The sequence below is a fragment of the Amblyraja radiata genome, chromosome 12 (assembly GCF_010909765.2).
Source record: "Amblyraja radiata isolate CabotCenter1 chromosome 12, sAmbRad1.1.pri, whole genome shotgun sequence".
Classification (NCBI taxonomy): domain Eukaryota; kingdom Metazoa; phylum Chordata; class Chondrichthyes; order Rajiformes; family Rajidae; genus Amblyraja; species Amblyraja radiata.
In genome coordinates this window covers 37,397,623-37,423,792 of record NC_045967.1, presented here as the reverse complement: position 1 = coordinate 37,423,792, position 26,170 = coordinate 37,397,623, and the positions used below count along the sequence as shown (strand labels likewise).

The window sequence follows — 26,170 nt, the reverse complement described above, 5'->3', positions numbered from 1 at the left end:
GGTAGGTTATTGCGGACTGAGCGGAGGTGTTCGGCGAAACGATCGCCCAACCTACGCTTGGTCTCGCCGATGTAAATCAGCTGACATCTAGAGCAGCGGATGCAGTAGATGAGGTTGGAGGAGATACAGGTGAACCTTTGTCGCACCTGGAACGACTGCTTGGGACCTTGAATGGAGTCGAGGGGGGAGGTGAAGGGACAGGTGTTGCATTTCTTGCGGTTGCAACGGAAAGTGCCCGGGGGGGGGGTGGTGCGGGTGGTAAGGGAAGAATTGACGAGGGAGTTGCGGAGGGAGCGGTCTTTGCGGAAGGCAGACATGGGGGGAGATGGGAAGATGTGGCGAGTGGTGGGGTCACGTTGGAGGTGGCGGAAATGGCGGAGGATTATGTGTTGTATTTGCCGGCTGGTGGGGTGAAAGGTGAGGACCAGAGGGACTCTGCCCTTGTTGCGTGTGCGGGGATGGGGAGAGAGAGCAGTGTTACGGGGTATGGATGAGACCCTGGTGTGAGCCTCATCTATGGTGGCGGAGGGGAATCCCCGTTCCCTGAAGAACGAGGACATTTCCGATGCCCTGGTATGAAATGTCTCATCCTGGGAACAGATGCGGCGTAGGCGGAGGAATTGGGAGTAGGGGATGGAGTCTTTACAGGGGGCAGGGTGGGAAGACGTGTAGTCCAGATAGCCATGTGAGTCAGTGGGTTTGTAATGTATGTCGGTCAGGAGTCTGTCCCCTGCGATGGAGATGGTGAGGTCAAGGAATGGTAGGGAAGTGTCGCCTTGTCTAACATTTCCATTCATTTCTATTCAAAAATTCAGTGAAACAAAGAAATATGATGGTGGAAGGGGACTATTGCACAGCAGTCAAAACAAGCAGAAATAGCATTGTTTTCTTATATAATTTGTAATGGAAAGTATGTTTTTTGTTATGGTAGGTAGTTGAATAACTATGAGGACTGAAATTCACTGTTAAACAATGCATTGGATGTTTTTCAATAGTTTACTTTTAACCTTTATTAGTGTTCCTGATGCGGTGACTGATCAACTAACCATCAGCTGTTTGTCATTGTTTTGCTGCTGAAATATTAATCAGCAAACTAATTAGTAAACAATCAATTTGTTCGCAGTGTATGGAATGGTTGTCTACATCCTTATAAACCACTGGGTGGCGCTTCAACAGCAGCCTCGCCTACAGTCTGTCTGTCCTTTTTGTATTTTTTTGTTATTTTTAGTGTTTTAAAAGTATGTGTTAATGTTCTCTGGTTTGTTTTACGTGGGGGGTGGGCGGGAGAAACTTTTTTTCAATCTCTTACCTTGCCGGAGATGTGATTGTTTTCCGGTTTGCAACTCCGGTCGCTCTGCGGCCTAACATCATGGAGCTGGAGGCCTTACTCGGGAATGACTTTGAGCCCCAACCCGGGGACGTGGACTTACCATTGGAGCCGATCCCTTGCCCTGGATCGACTTTCCAACCGCGGCTTGCGGATTTCACCATCGAGAGCTCGCAGTCTCGGGTTGAGACCGACGTTGGGAAGCTCCAAAAGCCGCACGATGTTCGACTAGCCCCGACCCCGGGGTAGATGGCCCGGCTGTGAATCCCCACCCCCAGATGCATCACCCCGACGAGGAAGGCCCGCCGCCGGTTACGGGAATAAGTTCGCCCTGTCAACGGAAGGTTAGAGGCCCCCGACCGCTGGAGGACAAAGAAGGGAGAGATTGAACTTTTTTTTTGCCTTCCATCACAGTGAGGAATGCGGATGTGTCACTGTGGTGGATGTTCATGTTAAAATGTATTTTGCGTGTATTAATCTATGAACTGAGTGGGAAGACGAAGGTAGTTCTCTCACAATTGGGAAAAAATGGTTTTAGGACAAGAAGAGATCCAGAATATTAAGTTGTATGTTTTTCTTTTTTGCATCTTGGGTCTGATTATGAAACTTCAGGTCTCTCCTCACTAAAACTTTCCTCCATGAAGCATGATCCCTGCAGACTTATAAAGAATTAACCATTGTGAAAGAGCTAGTGCTTGGTGATGGCTACCTCCCACTCAATTTTTATGACTGGTCAGCTATTTCCTGCCAACCCGCAAAACATTTTGGTCAGAAACAATAGCCAGTGTCTTGTGATTCACGTCTGTCAGTTAAAATTGAGTGCTCTCTCTGCCATAACCTGGTAGTGATCACTACCATAGTTGATCACATTTTTGTTCCTAACTGAAATTAGCTTCTGTTTTTATCCATATACAGTGCCCTCCATAATAACATATAACAATTACAGCACGGAAACAGGCCATCTCGGCCCTACAAGTCCGCGCCGAATAATGTTTGGGACAAAGACCCATCATTTATTTATTTGCCTCTGTACTCCACAATTTTGGGTTTGTAATAGAACAAAATCACATGTGGTTAAAGTACACATTGTCTGATTTTATTAAAGGGTATTATACATTTTGGTTTCACCATGTGGAAATTACAGCTGTGTTTATACATAGTTCCCCCATTTCAGGGCACCATATTGTTTGGGACACAGGGCTTCACAGGCGTTTGTAATTGCTCAGGTGTGTTTAATTACCTCCGTAATGTAGGTATAAGAGAGCTCTCAGCACCTAGTCTTTCCTCCAGTCTTTCTATAACCTTTAGAAACTTGTATTGCTGTTTATCAACATGAGAACCAAAGTTGTGCCAATGAAAGTCATTATGAGACTGAGATACACGAATAAAACTGTTAGAGACATCATCCAAACCTTAGGCTTACCAAAATCAACTGTTTGGAACATCATTAAGAAGAAAGAGAGCACTGTTGAACTTACTATTCACAAAGGGACTGGCAGGCCAAGGAAGACCTCCACAGCTGATGACAGAATTTTCCCCAATAAAGAAAAACGCCCAAACACCTTTCCGACAGATCAGAAACTTGTATTGCTTTGTAGAGGCCTTTAGATACCTGGGCACAGAGATTGACACCCGCCTGTCCTTCTCCCAGCACACAGACTCTGTGTACAAGAAGGCACAGCAACGCCTGTTCCTGCTGAGGAAACTCAGGAGCTTTGATGTCAGACAGGACATTTTAACAGCTGTCTATAAATCACTTATAGAATCTGTACTCACCTTTAACATCACATCCTGGTTCACCCTCACCTCTGTCAAAGACAAATCAAAGCTTTCCCGGATCATCAATCAAGCAAGCAAAATAACTGGCAAAACTCAAAATCAATTATCAGTACTCCACACCCAGGCAGTTAAAAGGAAAGCCAACCTCATTACACAGGATCCCACCCACCCCCTGCACAAGTCCTTCCAACTTCTGCCATCAGGCCGCCGATATAAAGTCCCCCTATCCAAGAAAAACATCCACAAAAACTCATTCATACCCATTGCCATAAATAGCTTAAATAAAAAATGAACAAGGGACAAATTAACCCTGACGCACTGTCACTTTACACGTATCCACAACTTTTATCTTGTCTATTTTTACAGTTTCTAATCTTTATACTTGCTTTTAAGATCTATACACACTGTGTGCTCGCAGAAATCTGTGTTGTATGACTGCTTATCAGTACATTGTCCTGGTTGTATGTTGAGCCACGTCAAAGAAGATTTTCTGTTACGACAGACAATAAAGTTTTCTGAATCTGAATCTGAAACACTCTTTAGGAGTCAGGTGTGGATTTGTCAATGATCACTGTCTGCAGAAGACTTCATGAACAGAAATACAGAGGCTACACTGCAAGATGCAAACCACTGGTTAGCTGCAAAAAATAGGATGGCCAGGTTACAGTTTGCCAAGAAGTACTTAAAAGAGCAACCACAGTTCTGAAAAAAAAGGTCTTGTGGACAGATGAGATGAAGATTAATTTATATCAGAGTGATGGCAAGAGCAAAGTATGGAGGAGAGAAGGAACTGCCCAAGATCCAAAGCATACCACCTGATCTGTGAAACATGGTGGTGGAGGTGTTATGGCCAGGGCATATATGGCTGCAGAAGGTACTGGCTCACTTATCTTCATTGATGATACAACTGCTGATGGTAGTAGCATAATTTTTGAATTCTGAATGTGTATAGACACATCCTATCTGCTCAAGTTCAAACAAATGCCTCAAAACCCATTGGCTGGCAGTTCATTCTACAGCAAGACAATGATCCCAAACATACTGCGTAGCCACAAAGGAGTTTTTCAAAGCTAAAAAATGGTAAATTCTTGAGTGGCCAAGTCAATCACCCGATCTGAACCCAATTGAGCATGCCATTTATATGCTGAAGAGAAAACTGCAGGGGACAAGCCCCCAAAACAAGCATAAGCTAAAGATGGCTGCAATAAAGGCCTGGCAGAGCATCACCAGAGAAGACACCCGGTAATTGGTGATGTCCATGAATCGTAGACTTCAAGCAGTCATTGCATGCAAAGGATATGCAACAAAATACTAAACACGACTACTTTCATTTACATGACATTGCTGTGCCCCAAACATTATGGTGCCCTTAAATGGGGGGCTCTGTATAAACACTGCTGTAATTTCTACATGGTGAAACCAAAATGTATAAAAATGGCCTTTAATAAAATCTGACAATGTGCACTTTAACCACATTTTTTTTTCTATTACATATCTCAAATTGTGGAGTACAGAGGCAAATAAATAAATGATGGGTCTTTGTCCCAAACATTATGAAAGGCGCTGTATGTTGACAGTTTTTTCAATACAGTGCTATAAAAATATTTAGAAATAAAAATAAATGTCTATCCAGCATACACATAACAGAGCATTCGTAATTAGGGCTTAATTTCATTCTTCAATGGATTATAGAAGCAAGCTTTTTTCATGATGTCACTCATGCAGAGTTTTGTGATACCACAGATGGATTGTTGACCCGGTGGATATCTTAAAATATTTCTACATGTGGTAACCTGAGTCATAAAATAGTAAATAAGATATACAGAAAAATAGGCATTAAAAGAAAAGGAAAAGAAAAGCAGAAGGGGGAATTCATCAAATTCCCAGAAGTAGTGATACTGTCAATCAGGAATTTGATGAACAAATGAAAAATAGAAATAAATGAGATACAAATATGTGAGAATATTAAAGTAAGTTGTAATGTGCATGTTATTATAAACATAATTATCAGGTCCAGATAAAATTTAAGCATGTTAAGGCAACATTCATTTGTGGTCATTTTGCTTGTAAAATGTACAAGATTTTATGGTGTACTTACGATAACATGGATTGAAAAATAGTCACACTTTGTGTAGTTCAATGAAAGCATTCTCAACCTTGTGAATAACACATTCAGAATATTTCCTTCAATTTCTGAGATGTAAATACTTTTTCACTTTCACAAAATTGTAATGTTCTTTAGCTAAGGAGAATATTATATTTAATTCAACCATGAGGATCTCATAATTAGGATTCATACAAGGTAAATAATTATTTTGACCTATGGTTTGGATTAAGAATTACTCTTGCATTTATTTAAAAAAATTTAGAAGTCGTACTTCACTATTTACCAGAAACACTCAATGTCCACAGCATATTTGCAATTTTACCACATTTTTGGACAGCCCAGTAACTGTAGAATTTGCATTAGTAGTCAAATTATAATGTTGCGTATAATGTTGCTATTTATACCAAAATGTAGATCATAAATAATAAACTCCAAAGACTCACAGTGAATCCATGTTTAATCCTTTGAGAATATCACTACAAACTACATGCCAATCTGAAGAACACCCATCTGCTTGAACTCTTGCTTCCTGTCACTGATTTGTATTCATACCATTTATTTAAACATTCTTTTATGTGCTATAGACAAATACCTTCCAAAGTCCACATAAGCATCTAATACTCTACTTTGAGCAGTCTTAACTGTTATTTCATAAAATTACATTGACTATTTTCCACCAAGGCTGTCGGACACATTTGTCTTTAACAAATCTGTATGGGTTCAACTTGATGAAACAATCGAAATGAGAATTTATTTTGTTCTTGATGGTGATTTTCAATAACCACCCCAACACCAATGTTAAACTGAGAGTCTATATCAGTCCTCTAACTCAAAATTGGTCTCATTGAAGTCAACGGAATTGAATTTTGGAAACAATTTCGAACATACAGTTTCTGTTAAATGGACATTCACTACAAGAAACTGTGATAGATCTGTTGAGTGCTGTAGAAAATAGTGTGTGTTTTTGATGTGAAGATGGATCTTGATTTTACTGTGATTGTACAGTGCTCACTCCTACCAATGCTGTGTTTGAACAGATGCATCCATAACAGATGATGATGTAGACTTGTTCATACTACAGACAGTTTTGACAACTAGTAAGTTTGCAGACATGTACGATAACTGCTTATTAAAGCTATCCAGGGATGTGGTAATTACAATTCACTTTATGGACTAATTGTTACTGCACATATCCTGGGGAGAAAGGAAGAATGGAAATGTATAGATAAAAAGAGCAAAAAAAAAGACATTCTATTTATCTTTTTCTCTGAAGGCCAGTCTGCTTTCCAAGGGTGATTAGTGCAAATAAAGAAATTAGAAATCCGTAACCAGTTTCATTATTTTAATGAAACGTATGATGCGTGTATATCATTCAATTAACTTTTTGCGGATTTTTTAAAATGTAGGATATATTGTAGATCATATTTCAATAATGTTGGATTGTTTTCTTTTGTGATATTCAATTCAATTCAACTTTATTGTCATTGCACAAATACGAGTACAGGTACAACGAAATGCAGTTTAGCGTCTGGTCATAGTGCAAGATAGTAGAAGTAAAAATACTGGTTAAACAATGTGTGCACTGTGGATGAATGAAACTGGTACATAGGCAAATAAATGTATACAAATGGGAGAGTATAAAAGATAGCTAGCGACAGGACTGTGAGTTCAGCAGTGTAAGGGTGTTATTGAAAAAGCTGTTCCTCAGCCTGCTTGTGCGAGACCTGAGGCTCCTGTACCGCCTCCCTGATGGGAGGAGGGCAAATAGTCCATGGTTAGGGTGAGAGGGGTCCTTGATGATTTCCCCTGCCCGTCTCAGACACCGTTTGCGGTGGAGGGCATCCATGGCAGGGAGCGGGGCCATCTATGTGGCCATCTCTGGCAAGCCTGGTGTTTATTTGTCATCCCATACCTTCCTAAAGAAGGTAATAGTGAATGACTGAAATTGCTGTCGTTCATGTATTGAAATACACCTAGCCGTATTGATAAGTAGGAATTTCCTGGATTTTGATTAGGCAACAATGCACAATCGACTATAGATTTTTCTATCTGTTGCAATTCTTGAAGGTCTATTGTCCTACATGGTAGATTGTGAGTTAAGTACTGCCTTAGAAGTCTCGGCAAATTTGCTGCAGCAGAGCTTGTATATGGTATAGAAACAAGGAACTGCAGACGGTGGTTTACAAAAAACAGAGACAAAGGTAGGCACACAATGCTGGAGTAACTCAGCGGGACAGGCAGCATATTTGGAGAAAAGGAATGGGTGATTCAGTGACACGGGCACCATCGTAGAAGATGGATGGGCGATGTTTCTGGTCGGGATGCCTTTGACTGAAAAAGGGTCTCTACCCGAAACGTTACCCATTCCTTCACTCCAGAGATACTAGCTGTCCCGCTGAGTTACTCCAGCTTTTTGTGTCTATCTTCTCAAGAGATGCTGCCTGGCCCGCTGATTTACTCCAGCACTTTGTGTCTTTTTACATATAGTGTGTTGGTGATGGACGATGTGAATGTTTAATATGATCATTAGGGGAGCAGTCCGGTTGCTATGTTGTGGATGATGACCATGGGACTGACCCGATTGGCTTTTCTCGACCCGAAATGTCACCCATTGCTTCTCTCCAGAGATGCTGCCTGTACCGCTGAGTTACTCCAGCTTTTTGTGTCTACCTTGGATTTAGACCAGCATCTGCAGTTCTTTCGTACACAAAGTGGAGAGTTTCCTTCACAATCTTTTTTTTTTTTTTTTTACCGAGTCGCGGCAAATGATGCCTCGATAACAATAATGCTTGTAAAAGCTTTCCGTGAGCGTGCCTGACAATGTTTCAGTTTTAATAAGAGCTGCCATCTGATTTCCACAGATCGAATTGAAACTGAACGTTCGACCCAACTCGGTTCTCGCACGAAAGATAGATACAAAACGCTGAAGTAACTCAGCATCTCTGGAGAGAAGGAATGGGTGACGTTTCGGGTCTCGGCAGCATGTTCATACACTCGGTTCTCACACTCCTGGCATCAAGCGAGGGATAACTGATGTGTGGGTGTTGTCATGGTCATGGGTGTTGTAGTTTATTTAGCTCTCTTGCTCGTTGACAGCTACTCAAATGGAGGGAATACGAACTACAAACCCCAGAATACCTTTCGCCCGCCGGCACTTGCAGACTGTCCTGCCAGTCCGTGCGCTGCGCTGTCCCTTCGCCCGTTCCCCCGCCGCCAACTTTTTTTCCGTGCAGTTCATTGTGCGCGGCGGTAACGCGCCGGTCCCCGTGTCATTGCCTCCTTCTCCCTGCTCTGCCACGCCGCCGCCGCCGCCGCGGGGGGAGAGTGAACGCGTCCCGACTCCCGGCGGCTTAACGGCCGCGCAGGGCGGATGGCGGCGGCTGGGATCCGTTGGCGAGCGAGCGAGTGGGTGCGAGCTGCGACTCGTGCCAGTGGGCGGGGCCAGGGGCCGGGCATCGAGCCGACCGACGAGGGCCATTTAAACCGCTTGCGCTGGTTGCGGGCGGGCGGGCTGCAAGAGCGGAGCGCTCCGCTAAATAGTAGGGAAAGGAGGAGGAAAATAGGGGAGGAGGAAAATAAAGGATCAGTAGGTGTCAGCCCCTCATCCGTAAGATGCTGCCGACAGCTGCCTATCTTGAACGCTGACACTGGAAGGTTTGAAGCAACCCCAGCTTTCCCTCCTTTAACATGAAGGAGTGCCCAGTGTGAGGCAGAAGGATTCCGTAGTAAGTCAGCGATAGGCCCGGTGTGTCTGGGTGGGTGGCAAGACTTTGGCTGGTCCGTTCAGCGACTAAACACGATGTTCTCCACACAGATGTAATTCAGAAGCTTTCTCTCTCAACTTGTTACTAATCGGAAGGGAAACCCAGTGGTGCCCTGGACCCTCCGACTAGTAGACAAATATCTGCCATTACTTTGGTCTGAGACTTGGTGAAATTGATAACGGGGCCAATTGACATATTCGAAGCATAATGCAAAAAAAACCCCCACCTAAAGCAAAACTCCTTTTCTGAATAGCTAGATGAAAAATTTAACTAATTGGTATAATTTTACAAACCTAAAAAGGGAAAAAGAGTCTGAAGAAGGGTGTCTGAAGATGGGTCTCGACCCGGAACGTCACCCTTTCTTTCTCTCCAGAGATTCTGCCTGTCCCCGCTGAGTTACTCCAGCTTTTTGTGTTTATCCTGATCCGAAATGTTGCCAGTCCATATTCTCCAGAGATGCTGCCTTGTCCGCTGAGTTACTCCAGCATCTTGTGCTTTTAGAGATAATTTTTTAATATAAATTATTATGTATTCTAAGGAAGCCTTTAGGAGAACACAACTTATATAGTATTTGTAGTTTAATAACTTTAGCAGAGATTGCTGTGAATTTAGTATTAGGGGAGTAAAATAAATTAAAGATGGATAAAAAGAATGCAGTTGGCCCAGAAGATAATGAGAATTGGATGGCACCTGATGTGATTTTTGTTGTATTTTGTGTAATGGCTTACACCAGGGCACTTCAGGTATTTAAATATTTTTAGGGGTGAGGGTGGAGGTAAGTTGGATGGTCACAGTAATTTTCCCAGGGTGAGGGAATCTAAAAACAGAGGACCTGAATTTAAGATGTGAGAGAAAAGATTTAAAGTGTCCAGAGCGTTAACCTTTTCCACACAGGGTGCTGGGTATATGGAATGAACTACCAGATGAAGCTGTAGTTGGGTAACATTACATTATTGAAAAGACATTTGGTCAGTATATGGATAGAAAAGATTCAGTGGGATATGTGCCAAATACAAGCAAATGGGATTCGCTCAAATAGGCATCTTGGGGAGGGAGGGGGGAGTCATTGGCAAGTTGAGCAACAGGGCAGGTTTACGTGCTCAGTGACACCACAATATTTTCATGCTTTATAGTTTTACCAGAATGAATACGTCTCAGAATAGCTTGAACCCGTGATCCTCTAATAGGCTTGAATATTCTGCTTCTCCATTTCTCTATATTCAATGTGCTCTGCAACTGCAAGTTGCTGTTTTAAAAAGTAACTGCATTTATCTTTTATATTCTCTGAACATCTTGCAGCAAGTGAAGTAATTTGGAAATAAATGCTGTCATGTATGCTATCATCGAGTTAACGTTTGACTTATAAAGTGATTTAGAGTCAGAGTTAGACGATACGATTTGATAGAACTTTATTTATCCCAGGAGGGAAATTGATCTGCCAACAGTCATAAAAACACAAAATACATGAAACATGAAATTAAAGTGATGAGTGGGAAGGCTTGGGGCAAAGATTGGGAAGGGGGGGGGGGGGGGGGGGGGGTGAGTCATCTCAGTCTACCCCATGGCAGAAGGGAAAGGAGCTGTAAAGTTTGATAGCCACAGGGAAGAAGGATCTCTTGTGGTTTTCTGTCCTGCATCTTGGTTGAACCAGTCTTGCTGAACAGACAGCACAGAACATCAGCACAGTAACAGACCAATCAGCTGTTGTCTTTGAGCTGGCCGTTAACCTTTCTACACTGATCCCATTTTTTGTACACATTTTCCATCAATCACTGCCCAGTTTTTCAGCCACCCACTTGCACTTGAGATAATTGAGACACCATATCACTAGCATGTCTTTGGCATGTGAGGAAACCAATAATTCTGTGGGAAACTTACATAGTCCCAGAGAAAACGTGTACACTCAACCTAGACAGTGTTTGAGTTCTTGCAGTAATTGAATCAAAAACACCAAACAGTTTTGGTGAAATAGCATCAATAAAACAAAATTTTAAAAGTAATAATTTAAAAATGTCTGTTAAAAAAATGTTTGTTGTTATTAATTTTCATTGATCTGTCAGTCACTGAAAAGAAGACCTTTCTCGTCAAATTCTAGTTAACTTTGATGCTATTTATTAGAAAACATTGGATATAAAATAATGTATTATACTATTCACGTGTTCACACTATTCAAACTTTAAGGGAAGTACTGTACTTTATTTTCATAAGCCTGCCCCCTGGTGGTTGAATAGAAAATCAAACATTCTTGCTTCATTGCAGTAACAAGGAACTGTAGACGCTGGTTTATATTTTAAAAAAGACAAAAAGTGGTGGAGTAACTCAACAGGTCAGGCAGCATCCTGGAGAACATGGATAGATGATATTTTGGGTCAGGATCCTTAGTCTGAAGAAGGGTCCAAATCCGAAATGTCATCTATCCATATTCTCCAGTGATGCTGCCTGACCCGCTGAGTTACTCGAGCACTTTTTGTATTTAAAAAAAATGCTTGATTCATTGTCCCAAGAGTGGAAATACTCCTGTCCAATCCTGGATGTAAGATCAGAAATCTTACTAATGGATTTCTATGATGGAAATCCATACCATGTGAATTTTTGTTTATACTCACCATTGTGGGTTGCAAACACCTTACCTGATTTTGAGATCAAGAACTCCTGTGTGATAGCTGAAATACATGTGGTTAGAAATTAACTACTGGAAGCTCTAAACTGTTAATGCATAATCTGACAATGTGAAAATCCCATCTAAAAGCTATGTTGTATTAAAATGTTTGACTATTTCCAGATTATAGGTAAAGCACAAGATGAACGAAAATAAGTTGATTGAATCGTTGTATAATTCACACTAACCAATGATGTAGAGTTTATTTGTTGGAGGATGTGTCTAAAATGGTTGTTTTTTTTACTGTCTTCGTGAAATTAATTCTGGTTCAAATTCAGGAGCCGTGTTCTTTTTTGTGTTTCAGCCTTTTGCATTTGCCAGCTTTTATTCTATGATTTACTTTCCAGAATGCTGCTATTTTTACCTTTATTTTTAAACACTTTTGACAGAAAATATTTATATCTCAAATATATGGCATTAATTAAGCATAGCATTTGCTTAGTCCTGATGCAGGGTTTTGATCCGAAATGTCGACAGTTCCGTCCCTCCTCCCCACAGATGCTGCATGACCCACTGAGCTCTTCCAGCAGTTTTTTTGATTTTTCCCTCATTTTCAGCAATTGCAATCTCTTATGACTCCAGTATATGTTTTGGTTGACTCTAGTTTGAGAATGCAGTATAATGTGGATAAATGTGAGGTTATCCACTTTGGTGGCAAAAACAGGAAAGTAGACTATTATCTGAATGGTGGCCGATTAGGAAAAGGGGAGATGCAACGAGACCTGGGTGTCATGGTACACCAGTCATTGAAAGTAGGCAGGAGGTACACAAAATTGCTGGAGAAACTCAGCGGGTGCAGCAGCATCTATGGAGCGAAGGAAATAGGCGACGTTTCGGGCCGAAACCCTTCTTCAGACTGATGGGGGGTGGGAGGGAGAAGGAAGGAAAAGGGGAGGAGGAGGAGCCCGAGGGCGGGCGGATGGGAGGGTGGGAGGAGACAGCTAGAGGGTTGAGGAAGGGGAGGAGACAGCAAGGACTAGCAAAATTGGGAGAATTCAATGTTAATGCCATCCGGACGCAAGGTCCCCAGACGGAATATGAGGTGCTGTTCCTCCAATTTCCGCTGTTGCTCACTCTGGCAATGGAGGAGACCCAGGACAGAGAGGTCGGATTGGGAATGGGAGGGGGAGTTGAAGTGCTGAGCCACCGGGAGGTCAGGTTGGTTATTGCGGACTGAGCGGAGGTGTTCGGCGAAACGATTGAAAGTAGGCATGCAGGTGCAGCAGGCAGTGAAGAAAGCGAATGGTATGTTAGCATTCATAGCAAAAGGATTTGAGTATAGGAGCAGGGAGGTTCTACTGCAGTTGTACAGGGTCTTGGTGAGACCACACCTGGAGTATTGCGTACAGTTTTGGTCTCCTAATCTGAGGAAAGACATTCTTGCCATAGAGGGAGTACAGAGAAGGTTCACCAGACTGATTCCTGGGATGTCAGGACTTTCATATGAAGAAAGACTGGATAGACTCGGCTTGTACTGGCTAGAATTTAGAAGATTGAGGGGGGATCTTATAGAAACTTACAAAATTCTTAAGGGGTTGGACAGGCTAGATGCAGGAAGATTGTTCCCGATGTTGGGGAAGCCCAGAAGAAGGGGTCACAGTTTAAGGATAAGGGGGAAATCTTTTAGGACCAAGATGAGAAAAAAAATTTTCACACAGAGAGTAGTGAATCTCTGGAATTCTCTGCCACAGAATGTAGTTGAGGCCAGTTCATTGGCTATATTTAAGAGGGAGTTAGATGTGGCTCTTGTGGCTAAAGGGATCAGGGGGTATGGAGAGAAGGCAGGTACAGGATACTGAGTTGGATGATCAGCCATGATCATATTGAATGGCGGTGCAGGCTCGAAGGGCCGAATGGCCTTCTCCTGCACCTATTTTCTATGTTTCTATGTTTCTATTACTTTTCTATTAATAAACTGGAAACAATATCAAAAGAACAAATCTAATAAATTGTTATTCAAACATAAGACTTCAACATAAAGGGAAACACATTATTATATTAAAAGATACAGAAAATAGGCAATGGATTAGTTAGCAAATAGGAAAGAGTGTTTTTATTTTGGGCAAGTATACAACAAATACAAAGGAAGCTCTTTGTACAGAATATTGACCTACGTTTTACCTTTGAAGATGTTGTTTGGTATACTTTGTGTATTCAATAATTCTTTCCGTTTGTTGTTATTTCTTGCATTTAAGCTTTTCCTTTCTGAGAACTTAGTAATTTTTATTCAGATACCGTTTTACCATTTTCAGCTATTTGAGTGCATGATCAACAGTGCAACAAATCACTTGTTAGCAAAATTACTAATGTGCTTTGATTGGCTCATTATTCATGAATGATCTGTAATGCAACCAGCCCAATTCTTGCATAATTTTAGGGTACAGTTATTGGCACTACTATTGTTAACAATTAGTTTAATTGCTACTCAACAATCTTTTAATATTTTCTATTTATTGTAATAATTTTAGATGCAGAACATTGGTAGAATTTTATAGTGAGTACTTACATATGTTATCGTGCATTTATGCAGACAGTTTTCTTTGATTGCTGGCACCAGTCATCAATGAAAATGTTTAGGATACGAGTCGTACTGATATCTTGACATTCCGTTTTGGTGGAATATTGAGGGATGAGTAAAACCAGCAGCCAATATTCTGATTTGTATAGCCATGTAACCCTAGATTAATTTCTAGCCCACTGCTTTTTCAAATGTTTTGCATAGAAAGCTGTTTAGTGCTTTATATCTTAATTGGGTGTTACCTACATTAGGAATATGTTGCTGTATATTTTCTTGGGCTGGCAGTGTACTTTGCCAACCAAAATGTTACAGCCTTACATCGGCCTTGCTGAAACAATGAGGTCAATGTTTCCACAGAAAGATGTAATTGTATTGGAGAAGGTGCAACATTTATTTACTAAATTAATTCCTACATGGCAGCTGTCCTACATGAGAAAAATGAGCATATTTGTTTACTGGAATTTCTATGAATAAAAGGTAATTCCTATTGAGGCAAAGTTATGAGAAGTAATGGCAGGGTAGGTGCTGAAGGGCTATTTCCTCAGGTCTTTGTCCATTCTGACAGTCACAGGATCACTACATTTTGGCAATACTTTGGATAATTGATCTATAAACATGTGACATTATCTCCTTCAGGATGCACATTGTTCATTGAAAATCCCTTGGTCTGCACTCAGAAACTAGATATAATTGCTTGCAGAGATCATTTCACTTAGAGGGAGACTGGTTTGTGCGATGGACTGGGCTGCTTCCATAACTCTGCAATTTCTTATGGTCTTGGGCTGAGCATTGGCCAAACCAAGTTTGTGTATCCTGATAGGATGCTTTCTATGGTGCACTTGTAGAAATTGGTAAGAGTTATGGAGACATGCCAAATATCATTCATCTTTCTGCGGAAGTAGAGGCTTTGGTGTGCTTTCTTTGCCATAGCATCAATGAGGTTGGATAAAGTCAAATTGTTGGGTGATATTTAACTTCACCGACATGAAAATAATATGTTAATCTGTTACTCCTATGGTCAAACATGGATAGGGACTAAATTATTCAAATAGTCAGAGCTACATGATCAGGTGTTTAGAATTTTGGCAACTACTATTACAAAAAAATATATATTTTACAAGTACGTGCAGTTATTAATGTTAATATTTTATCCATCAGGTTGGAGCAGTGAAGGAGTGGAACTATTCTAATTGGTCTTCACCTGTCATGCTTGCCACAGCCTCGTTGTACAACGGCATTCACGATTGGACACAAACTGACTCTATACGGATGTGTGGCATTAAGGAAGATAGGTGAGTGAAAAGGCAAAAAATGAATAAAAATAGTGACTGGTTGAACCCACTTTTCATGGTTTGCGCAAATCTATGGAATTACAGCAAAAGATATAATGCACTGGAAATAAAAATGGCCAAAGAACCTAATGTACACAATCCTTTTGCCAACAATTTGACTATTTCTCATTAATCATCCATCTTTTCCCTCAGAAGCTGTAACTTGCACTACTTTATAATATATAGCTTAAGGCACTCCACAGAAGTCTAAGGGATAATTCAGAAGCTACAACTTGATCCATGTTATAAAATGTAGTTTAAGGCACTTCACAGAGGTCTGATTATTGTTAATGAGGCAAAAGTGGAATAATCAATCACATGTCCAAAGTGAGGTCAAAGAGATGCAGTTTTGAGAAGGGAAGGAGATAAGACAAGCTTATCAGCTGATGGAGCAGGGATATGTGTTGCAATATATCAGAATAGATCAGGAGTGTTGGAGGCTGTTGTCAACTATCTTGAAGGTTGCGGAGGGACCAATGAATGGGATTCACAATTGCTGAAACTTAGTCATTCATAATGTTTTGGGTGAAATCAATATTGGAGAGATGGAAACTCAGAGGTAGCAAACAGTCTGCATTAATCTAGGAGGTGAAAACATTCAAGAACTTTGACGTGAGAAAGGGATTTGAAGTTTTACAGAGATGGGAAGAATTGGATTTTGAACACCAGAAGATAGTGTTTTGAATAAGAGACATATAATCGGAGGAGAAACATTCCTTTAAAAAGGCTTTTGGCATTTTGGCCTTCATCAGTCAGTATTGAGTATATTGGTTGGGAGTCATGTTGCTGTCATGTCATCTAAGACGTTGGTGAGACCGCATTTAGAATATTGTGTTCAGTTCTGGGCACCATGTTATAGGAAAGATATTGTCAAGCTTGAAAGGGATCAGAAAAGATTTATGAGGATGTTGCCAGGATTAGAGGGTGTGAGCTATAGGGAGAGGTTGAGTAGGCTGGGTCACTCTTCCATGGAGTGCAGGAGGATGATGGGAGATCTTACAAAATCATGAGAGGAATAGATCGGGTAGATGTACAGTCTTTTGCCCAGAGTAGGGGAATCGAGGACCAGAGGACATAGGTTCAAGGTGAAGAGAAAAAGATTTAATAGGAATCCGAGGGGTAACTTTTTCACAAAGGGTGGTGGGTGTATGGAACAAGCTGCTCGAGGAGGTAGTTTAGGCTGGGAATATCCCATTGTTTAAGAAACAGTTAGACAAGTACATGGATAGGACAGGTTTGGAGGGATATGGACTATGCGCAGGCAAGTGGACAAGGGTAGCTGGGAGATTGTTGGTCGGTGTTGGTGAGTTGGGCCGAGGGGCCTGTTTCCACACTGTATTACTCTATGACTCTATGACTCCATAACCAAAAAAGCACATTGTTGGTAATTGAGAAAGCAGGAGGTGGTTCTTGTGTAGTTTACCTCACTTGGTAATGATCTAGGGGTAAATTAAGGTTAAAGTAAAGCAAGTCACATGTTCAGGGCAATGGCCATATAGTATAAGAATTAAATTATGGCTTGGTATGAAAGGAATGGGTGAAGCAGCACTGGGAGCAGAAAGTTTATTTTAGTGTCCACGAAAGTTTATGAATATATCACAAAGGATGTGGGGTGGGGTGCGGGAGACAATGTTGACAATATAAAGAACATTTTTTTGCACTTTACATCATTGTGGAATTGTAAGCCGGGATGAATAGTTTTAACCCATTTTTTATTTTTGTGTTGGAAATTTACTAAAGGGCCTGTCCCACTTACGCGACTTTTTTGGTGACGGCCAGCATCCGTCATAGGTCTTTGCAGGTCGGCAAAAATTTTCAACATGTTGAAAATTCAGCGGCGACCAGAAAGACGCTACGACTCTTTGGGTGACTGAGGAGACTACTCACGACCATACAGGCGACACCCTGGCGACATGTCGCAGGGTGAAGCCTGTATGGTCGTGAGTAGTTGCCCAAAGAGTCGTACCTTGTTCTGGTCGCCGCTGGATTTTCAACATGTTGAAAATTTTCAGCGACCTGCAACGACCTATGACAGGTGCCGGCAGTCGCCGAAAAAGTCACGTAAGTGGGACAGGCCCTTAAGGATCACCATGGTGTCTATTCGTTGATTTGAAAGAAGTTGCAATTGTAAATATCTTGTTAATACATTTTGCCTTTGCACAATAAATATAAATGGATGTAAGGTGCTGAGGGTGTATTGTACTACTGGTGATGTCTTTGGGTTATGACCTTATCCTGCTGCATTGTTTATTCCTCGAAGTGCACGTTAAATGTGCCAGTGTGGGGGAGTTTTCTCTAGTATTCTGGCTAATAGTTTTCCTTTATTCAGCATCATCAAAGATCTTGTTAGTTTACTAGGTTATTATTACATTGATGATTGTTGCAACTTTGCTGTGCATAAATTGACTACCATATTTCTTTCATTACGTTAATAATACATTTCAAAAATCCTTAGTTAGGCTTCAAGTGCTTTGGGTTGTTCTGAATGTATTGAACGGCACTATAAAACTACATCTATCTTTCTAAAAAAAAAACAGGAGTGGATGCATTCCTGGGACAGGAATCATCAAAACATAAAAGTGACTCTGTACAGATAAGATTTGCTGAAAGTTGTGTTAAAAGGCTGGAAATACAAATGTCTTTCCTCATTCGTATAATTCTGCTTAGATGCAACAGGAGGTTGGAGGAATGCAAATGTCACATTTCCTTACAAAGTAAACATGAGAGATAAATGTGGCAACTACACATCGTGAACCTGGTGGAGATGGTGAAACCTTTTGAGACGATAGATAAGGGTAAAGTTAATTTGTTAAAGGCAAATTTTGTTTGACTAACTTGATTTGAGTTCTTTTTTTGAAATGGCAGTGAGGATTGATGAGAGTTGTGCCGTTATCGTTCTTTTTTGAACCTGAGATATGTTTGATAAAGAATCATATAATGGTCATGTTAGTAAAATTGAATTCAAGTGGCTGCCTGGATGTGAGTGCAGTTATGAAATAGAAAACGGACTGTGGTGCGAAATGGTTGTTTTTTGGAATATCAAGAAGTGCACAGTTGCACAAGACCCACTGAATCTATGCAGATATTTGTTGCGCAATCCAGTTTCATACAATATCTTTACAAATTAATTTCTCTCAAGCACCTGTCTACTTCCATTTTGAAAGCCCTGATTAACTGTTTTCACAGATGCAGGAATTGGTAAGCTTCTGTAGATTTGTTTTTTCAAGAACAGGTGCAGGCAAGTCTAGCACCTATTGCTCACCCCTTCTTGGGATGGTGAGCCACCTTCCTGAACAGCTGCAATCCTTTGTGCGAAATAACTCCCATTATGCTGTTGGGTGGTGAGTTCCAGGATTTATTCAGGACTTGCAATATATTTTCAAGTTGACTTGAAGGAGAACTTGCAGGTGATGGTGTTTCCATACATCCGCAATCCGTCTCCTTCTGGTCGTAGAGGTCACAGGGTTGAGAGGTTTGGAATGTTATTTCAGTGCATCCAATTCAGGAGTTAGACTGTGGGCCTATCACCTGAAATGGATAACTGGAAGAAGAATATGGAAACGTTTAAAAATAGACCATATGAAAGGGAGAGGTAAGGATTGGGGTACATTCAGCACTGTATTGGAGAAAGAGATGAGTGACGAGGTTTTGTGTAACACTGAAACAAAGAATATTCCACATTCACAAAGTAACAGACATAGGAAAACCTTTTACATTGAGAATGTGGGAATACTTGAAAGAGAAGCTGTTCAGTGTGAGAACAGGACTAAGGGAGGGAGGTGGGGTTGGAGGACTGCTATTTACACTGCTATGGTGGGATATCATGCAGAGGTATTTTGACACAATAGGCCTTTTAGCTATCAAGTCCATGCTAGTTCACAGAGCAACCTCTTTTCGCATAACCAATTCTCCCTATTTTTGCATCAGCCCCCCCATAGATTCTACCCAGCATCAGTTTGCCAGGCATGTTATCTACTAAATTATGGGACGCGTGAAGTAACCAGAACACCTGAAGAATGAACAGTTGAAGGTGACAATGAGATGGTTGCCTCCATAACGTTTGGGACAAAGACCCATCATTTATTTATTTGCCACTGTACTCCACAAATTGAAATTTGTAATAGAAAAAAAATCACATGTGATTAAAGTGCACATTGTCAGATTTTAATAAAGGCCATTTTTATACATTTTGGTTTCACCATGTAGAAATTACAGCTGTGTTTATACATAGTCCCCCCCCATTTCAGGGTACCATAATGTTTGGGACACATGGCTTCACAGGTTTGTAATTGCACAGGTGCGTAATAATTGCCTCCTTAATGCAGGTATGACAGCTCTCAGCACCTAGTCTTTTCTCCAGTCTTTCCATCACCTTTATTGCTGTTTATCAACATGAGGACCAAAGTTGTGCCAATGAAAGTCAAAGAAGCCATTGTGAGACTAAGAAACAAGAATAAAACTGTTAGAAACATCATCCAAACTTTAGGCTTACCAAAATCAACTGTTTGGAACATCATTAAGAAGAAAGAGAGCACTGTTGAGTTTACTAATCACAAAGGACTGGCAGGCCAAGGGAGACCTCCACAGCTGATGACAGAAGAATTCTCTATAATAAAGGAAAATCCCTGTCCGACAGATCAGAAACACTCTTCAGGAGTCAGGTGTGGGTTTGTCAATGACCACTGTCCGCAGAATACTTCATGAACACAAATACAGAGGCTAGACTGCAAGATGCAAACCACTGGTTAGCTGAAAAAATAGGATGGCCGGGTTACAGTTTGCCAAGAAGTACTTAAAAGAGCATCCACAGTTCTGGAAAAAGGTCTGATGGTCAGATGAGACCAAGATTAACTTGTATCAAAGTGATGGCAAGAGCAAAGTATGGAGGAGAGAAGGAACTGCCCAAGATCCAAAGCATACCACCTCATCTGTGAAACACGGTTGTGGGGGTGTTATGTCCTGGGCATGTATGGCTGCTGAAGGTACTGGCTCACTTATCTTCATTGATGATACAACTGCTGATGGTAGTAGCATAATGAATTCTGAAGTTTATAGACACATCCTATCTGCTCAAGTTCAATCAAATGTCTCAAAACTCATTGGCCGGCGTTTCAATCTACAGCAAGACAATGATCCCAAACATACTGCTAAAGCAACAAAGGAGTTTATAAAAGCTAAACAACGGTCAATTCTTGAATGGCCAAGTCAATCACCCGACCTGAACCCAATTGAGCATGCCTTTTATATGCTGAAGAGAAAACTGAAGGGGACTAGCCCCCTAAACACGCATAAGCTAAAGATGGCTGCAATTGCATCCAGCAACTGGTGATATCCATGAATCGCAGACTTCAAGCAGTCATTGCATGCAAAGGATATGCAACAGAATACTAAACATGATTGCTTTCATTTACATGACATTGCTGTGTCCCAAACATTATGGTGCCCTGAAATGGGGGAACTATGTATAAACACTGCTGTAATTTCTACATGGTGAAACCAAAATGGATAAAAATGGCCTTTATTAAAATCTGACAATGTTCACTTTAACCACATGTGATATTTTTCTATTACAAATCTCAAATTGTGGAGTACAGAGGCAAATAAATAAATGATGGGTCTTTATTCCAAACATTACGGAGGGCACTGTATATAGCACAGGTTGAGATAATGTCAACTTAGATAGATATGCTTGTGAATATTGGAAGAGGTGGAAGTGGACTTTTGTGATTAAGGGATTTTTGATGCTGTAAGACATGGAGGACTATCTCCAAAGGAAAGAAATCAATAACTTTGTCTGAAAAATAATGTTCTACTGTTTGCTGGAAATATCATAATTTAGAGGAATGTGTGTAGAGGATCAAATGGTGACATTTAGTTGTTGCATTTAGAGGTCAAACATAAACAGCCCACATTAGTCAGTAGGTTTAACAACAATGTTGGGTGTGGTCCTTTGTTAATATTGCACCTCTGTTTCCAGGTACTTGTGGTTGAACGTGAGAATTTTCAACTGGAAGTAGAAAAGCGTTCAGGAGATTTTATAATACAGAGGGTTGTTGGAGCAGGGAAACTGAGGCTGAAAAGCTAGATAAATAAGAGAAATTGAACCAGGAGAGCTGGATAAATAAGAGAGGCAGGAGAAAAGATAAGGCTAATAAGAATGAGCAGGGAGCCACCATACAATTGAAATAAAGTATATATTGGGCAGATAGATCGTTGCAGCATTGTAAATTTCCATGATATGGGTCAGTGTAGTCATTGCCCTCCCTGTGTATTTCTGTCTGGTCTGTACTTGAACGGGAGTAGGAATAGCAGACTATAGATCTGCTAGATAAGCAAATAATATAACTGGCAGACAAAAGGATTTCAGTCGCATTGCATGTCAAAACAGACCGGAAGGTTTAACAGAGGAGGGTGTTTAAAAGAGTTCAATTCCTCATAATGATTTAAATTTAAGGCGTTGTACAATGGCGCAGCTAGTAGAGCTGAGCATAGCTCTGATAACTTGGGTTCAATACTGACCTCTGGTATTATCTATTACTAGACCAAGTGCAGACCCGTTGGGTCTGGTCCCCCAACGCAGTATTCCATCACTCACCTGTTCCCCCAACGCAAGCCGTTCCCCAATGCAATATTCCACCACTTTCTCTCTCCTTTGCTCCCCCCCTCTCCTCTCCTCTCCTCTCCTCCCTCCCATCCCCCCCCACTCCCCCCCCCCCCCCCCGTCCTCTCCCCCCTCCGATCCTCGGCACAGTGAAATAATGTGGGGGTCGGGGGTCGGGGGGGATCACCCCGATGTGGGGGTTGGGGTCCGGTGCCGGTGCAGCGCAGTCAGTGACTCTGGGTGGGTGGACGGACCAGACTGTCCCCAACTCTTCTGCAGCTGACGGGGACGTTGCCGGGTTTGTGTCCCCGTGTGTCCGCTGCCCAGAGCCACGGGCCAGATCCACCCACAGCCCGTCACAGTGCGGCCGCACAGGGGGAGACAGGGCGGCCACGGCCGGACAGCGCAGACCCCGGGGGGAGAGTGGGGGATGTCCCGAGGGATCCGCTCCTTCGGCGCTTACTGTCTGAGTGTCCCTTGGTGCTCGGGTTCAGACCGCTCAGTCACTCTCCAGCCCCGGGCAGTTGTGGGCCGGGACTTGCCCTCAATCCGCTGGCACGCTGCTCTTTCACAAGTCAGTCATGAAAAACATTTGTATCTTCTCTCTGTCTGTGAGCAGCAGTGATGTTGCCGTTTTTTACCAGGTACGAGCGTACATGTTGCGTGTGTGGTACTCCAGAAAGCTTGAGCTACTTCATGTGTCACGCCCTTTGACCTTGTGACCTTCCGTGCAACCCCCCTTATTTAAATGCCACCCTCCTCCTGATGTCACTCGAAGCTGGTGCCCGCCCCCCACCCCCCCGTTGCGGGGCATTGTGACGTCACTTTGGAAGCGGGTTGAAAGATTTTCAGTTTAAAAACTTGGTTTTGGGTACTTGTAAAATGCTGTAACTTGTGAAATATAGCATGTAATGTGAAGTGAAGCAGTTTATTTTGTTGACGGGGTTAATGCGATTAATAATGTGTGGAAATTTATGCGGTATCTCGTGGTGTTTTGACAAAGGTAGAAAGACACAGACGACACACACACACGTATACATACATACAAGATGAGACTTTTAATGGTATATATAGATTGAGTTTCTTTGCTGTCCTTGTAATCATATGGATTTCTTCTGTTTGCTCTGCTATCTCCCACATTCCAAAGACAGTGAAATTGATAGATTAAATGGCCACTGTAATTGCTCCCACCATGTAGATGAGTGATAGATTACTTGATTGATAGATACAGTATGGAAATGTGCCCTTCAGTCCATCAAGCCCATGCTGACCACCAATCACCCCTTTACACGAGTTCTATGTTATCCCACTTTCGCATCCACTCCTTGCACACTTGGGGCTATTTACAGAGGCAATTGATCTACAAACATGCATGTCTTTGCGATGTTGGAGGAAGCCTGAGCACTCGGAGGAAATCCTTGCCATCACAGGGAGAGTGAGTGAACTCCACACAGACAGTGCCTTAGGTCAGGATCGAACCCGTGCCTCTGGAACTGTGAGGCAGCAGGTTTACAAGTTGTGCCACTGTGTCTACAGGAGAATGATAGGAATGTGGGGAGAATAAAATGGATCCAGTAGACATGGATGGGCCAAAGGACTTGTTTCCATGCTGAATTACATGCTGTATGTTTCCATGCTATTTGACTATGACATTCATTTACGCATCAGAATGTCACATTTCCATAAAGTTGATGATGGGATTGCAGCATACTATTTGTCTGAATCCTAGAATCACATATACTGAAAATGGAATTTAGATTGATCATCAAAATGATTCTGATGATGATTCTAAACCAGTGGCATTTTGTTTTTCATTGTGGGTTGTAATTGGAATGAAATAGGAGAGTAATTGAAATTATAGCATTCAAAATTATCACGGTGCTAATGTAATATTGCATATATTAGGCATTAAGACATGTGTATGCAATAGCTGTTTTATGTTGGCGGATTTTATATTAGTTAAAGTTTTCAAGTCCACTGAGGATTTTAAGCAACTTACATGAAAATATTCTTTTTTTCCCACAGGAGAACTATTTTGCATGGAAAACACCTTAATAGTTGCTTCTCATAGCATAAGGTGAAACATAATTTTCTTTATGAATAACAAGCTAAATATAGTATAGTATGATTATAGATTCTCTGGTGTAAATATTTGCTAATCCAGAGAATGTGATTATATATGTCTGTCTGCATGTGTACTATTTTAAATATGCAGCAATTTATAAAAAAATTTAAAAGGGGAAATTTGGTGCTCCAGAAAGACAAGTACGTAGAAACTTCATTCAGCGAATAACTAAATTGAACAGATTAGAAAGAATAACATTTGAAACTAAGTGAATGCTGACATGTGATCACAGCCTAGACAGTAATTCAGACATTAACATCGATATCATCCTCATTGGCTGAAAAGAGAAAATAAAATTATGTGGTTCCAGGTTTTGATTAATATTCTGCATTGAAACTATGTACTTCAAGACCCTGGAGCCTTCTATATTCAAACAGCACGCTGATAATGACTTGTATGGTGTATGAGTGTGTAATCAATAGAGAAAGGCATCAGAGAATATTATAATACTTCTGACCTGTACAAAAGAAGTGGAAAACTGGAACATATAAGTTGGGTGATCTTATATGTTTGTTCAAGTGCATTTAATTATTTATTCATCGCATAAATTTTAAAGTTTACAAGCATTGAGTGTAAATATGTGATGGTTTTTAAACTAGTTTCTTAAATTCTCCAGAGATCTTCATAATTATTTGAAATATAGATTTACTACTTAATTGAAATGTCAGTTTTGTTCATGCAAGTGCTGTCTTTTTAAACTAATCCTTAACTTTGTGAAATTTGAAATATTTAAGCTGATTATATAACACGCCATGTTTAGGACAGTGAAACAAGTTTAAAGGGATGTGGGGAATTTATAGAATTTCTGTAGTTTCCCGTATTTGTGTAACTGGCATTATCTCATGATCTTTTATTTCCAATAATCATCCTGTGTCATTGTGTAAATTATTTCAGAGAAAAAAGCTGTTTTGGGTCTAAGGGATTAACAAAACCTACAAAAATTGACAGCTTTGAGCAATCACTCTGACATTGTCGCCAATTACCAATGAAGAGAAAAAATATACATTTATTTGTTTTTTCTACATGCATGGAATGTCATTTAAAATGATATTGCATTAAGGACAAAGGCAATGATTCTTTCTATTGAAGGAAGGTCTTCCACATATTCAATTTGACATGGTGTGCACTTATCATTAATACTCTTCAAGAACAGAAAGCTTTATGATTTTTTTACTCTTTGATGAGATGTGGGAATTGCTGGCAAGGTCGCCTTTATGCCATCTGAACTTGGTGACTTGGTGGTCTATTTAGTTGCCAGACTTCTGTACCTAGCTATCTGTGCATACACTGCAAATGTGCATGCCATGTCCATTTTCAAATGTATATTTCCTTATAGCATAGAAAGTTATTCAATCCATGAAATCCATCCACACACTCAAAGCAATCCCATCATCCCTCTTGTTTCCCTGCTCTCTGCTCTCACATGCGCAATAACACACCTCTGCTTCTCCCACCAGTCACCCACAACAGGTATAATTTATAGTAACCAGACACTTTTGAAAAATATAAAAGTGGATAAGTCTCCAGGTCCTGACAGGATATTTCCTAGGACATTGAGGGAAGTTAGTGTAGAAATAGCAGGGGCTATGACAGAAATATTTCAATTGTCATTAGAAACGGGAATAGTGCCGGAGGATTGCCGTACTGCGCATGTTGTTCCATTGTTTAAAAAGGGTTCTAAGAGTAAACCTAGCAATTATAGACCTGTTAGTTTGACGTCAGTGGTGGGCAAATTAATGGAAAGGATACTTAGAGATAATATATATAAGCATCTGGATAAACAGGGTCTGATTAGGAACAGTCAACATGGATTTGTGCCTGGTAGGTCATGTTTGACTAATCTTGAATTTTTTGAAGAGGTTACTCGGGAAATTGATGAGGGTAAAGCAGTGGATGTTGTCTATATGGACTTCAGTAAGGCCTTTGACAAGGTTCCTCATGGAAGGTTGGTTAAGAAGG

General features: G+C 41.0%; 1 protein-coding gene across 5 annotated transcripts in view; it reads left to right on the top strand.

Annotated features, from left to right (window-relative positions):
• Positions 1–26,170, top strand: part of bcorl1 (BCL6 corepressor like 1) — a 193,224-nt gene that overhangs the window by 89,107 nt on the left and 77,947 nt on the right. For 3 of the 5 annotated variants that reach the window (XM_033030542.1, XM_033030543.1, XM_033030541.1), the window contains one exon: positions 15,313–15,446. In XM_033030542.1, the coding sequence (XP_032886433.1) occupies positions 15,361–15,446 (86 nt within the window). In that variant the 5' untranslated portion in view covers positions 15,313–15,360. Of the gene's footprint in view, positions 1–15,312; positions 15,447–24,111; positions 24,164–26,170 lie in introns of those variants that run through there. The other 2 variants (XM_033030544.1, XM_033030545.1) reach the window with 2 other exon arrangements.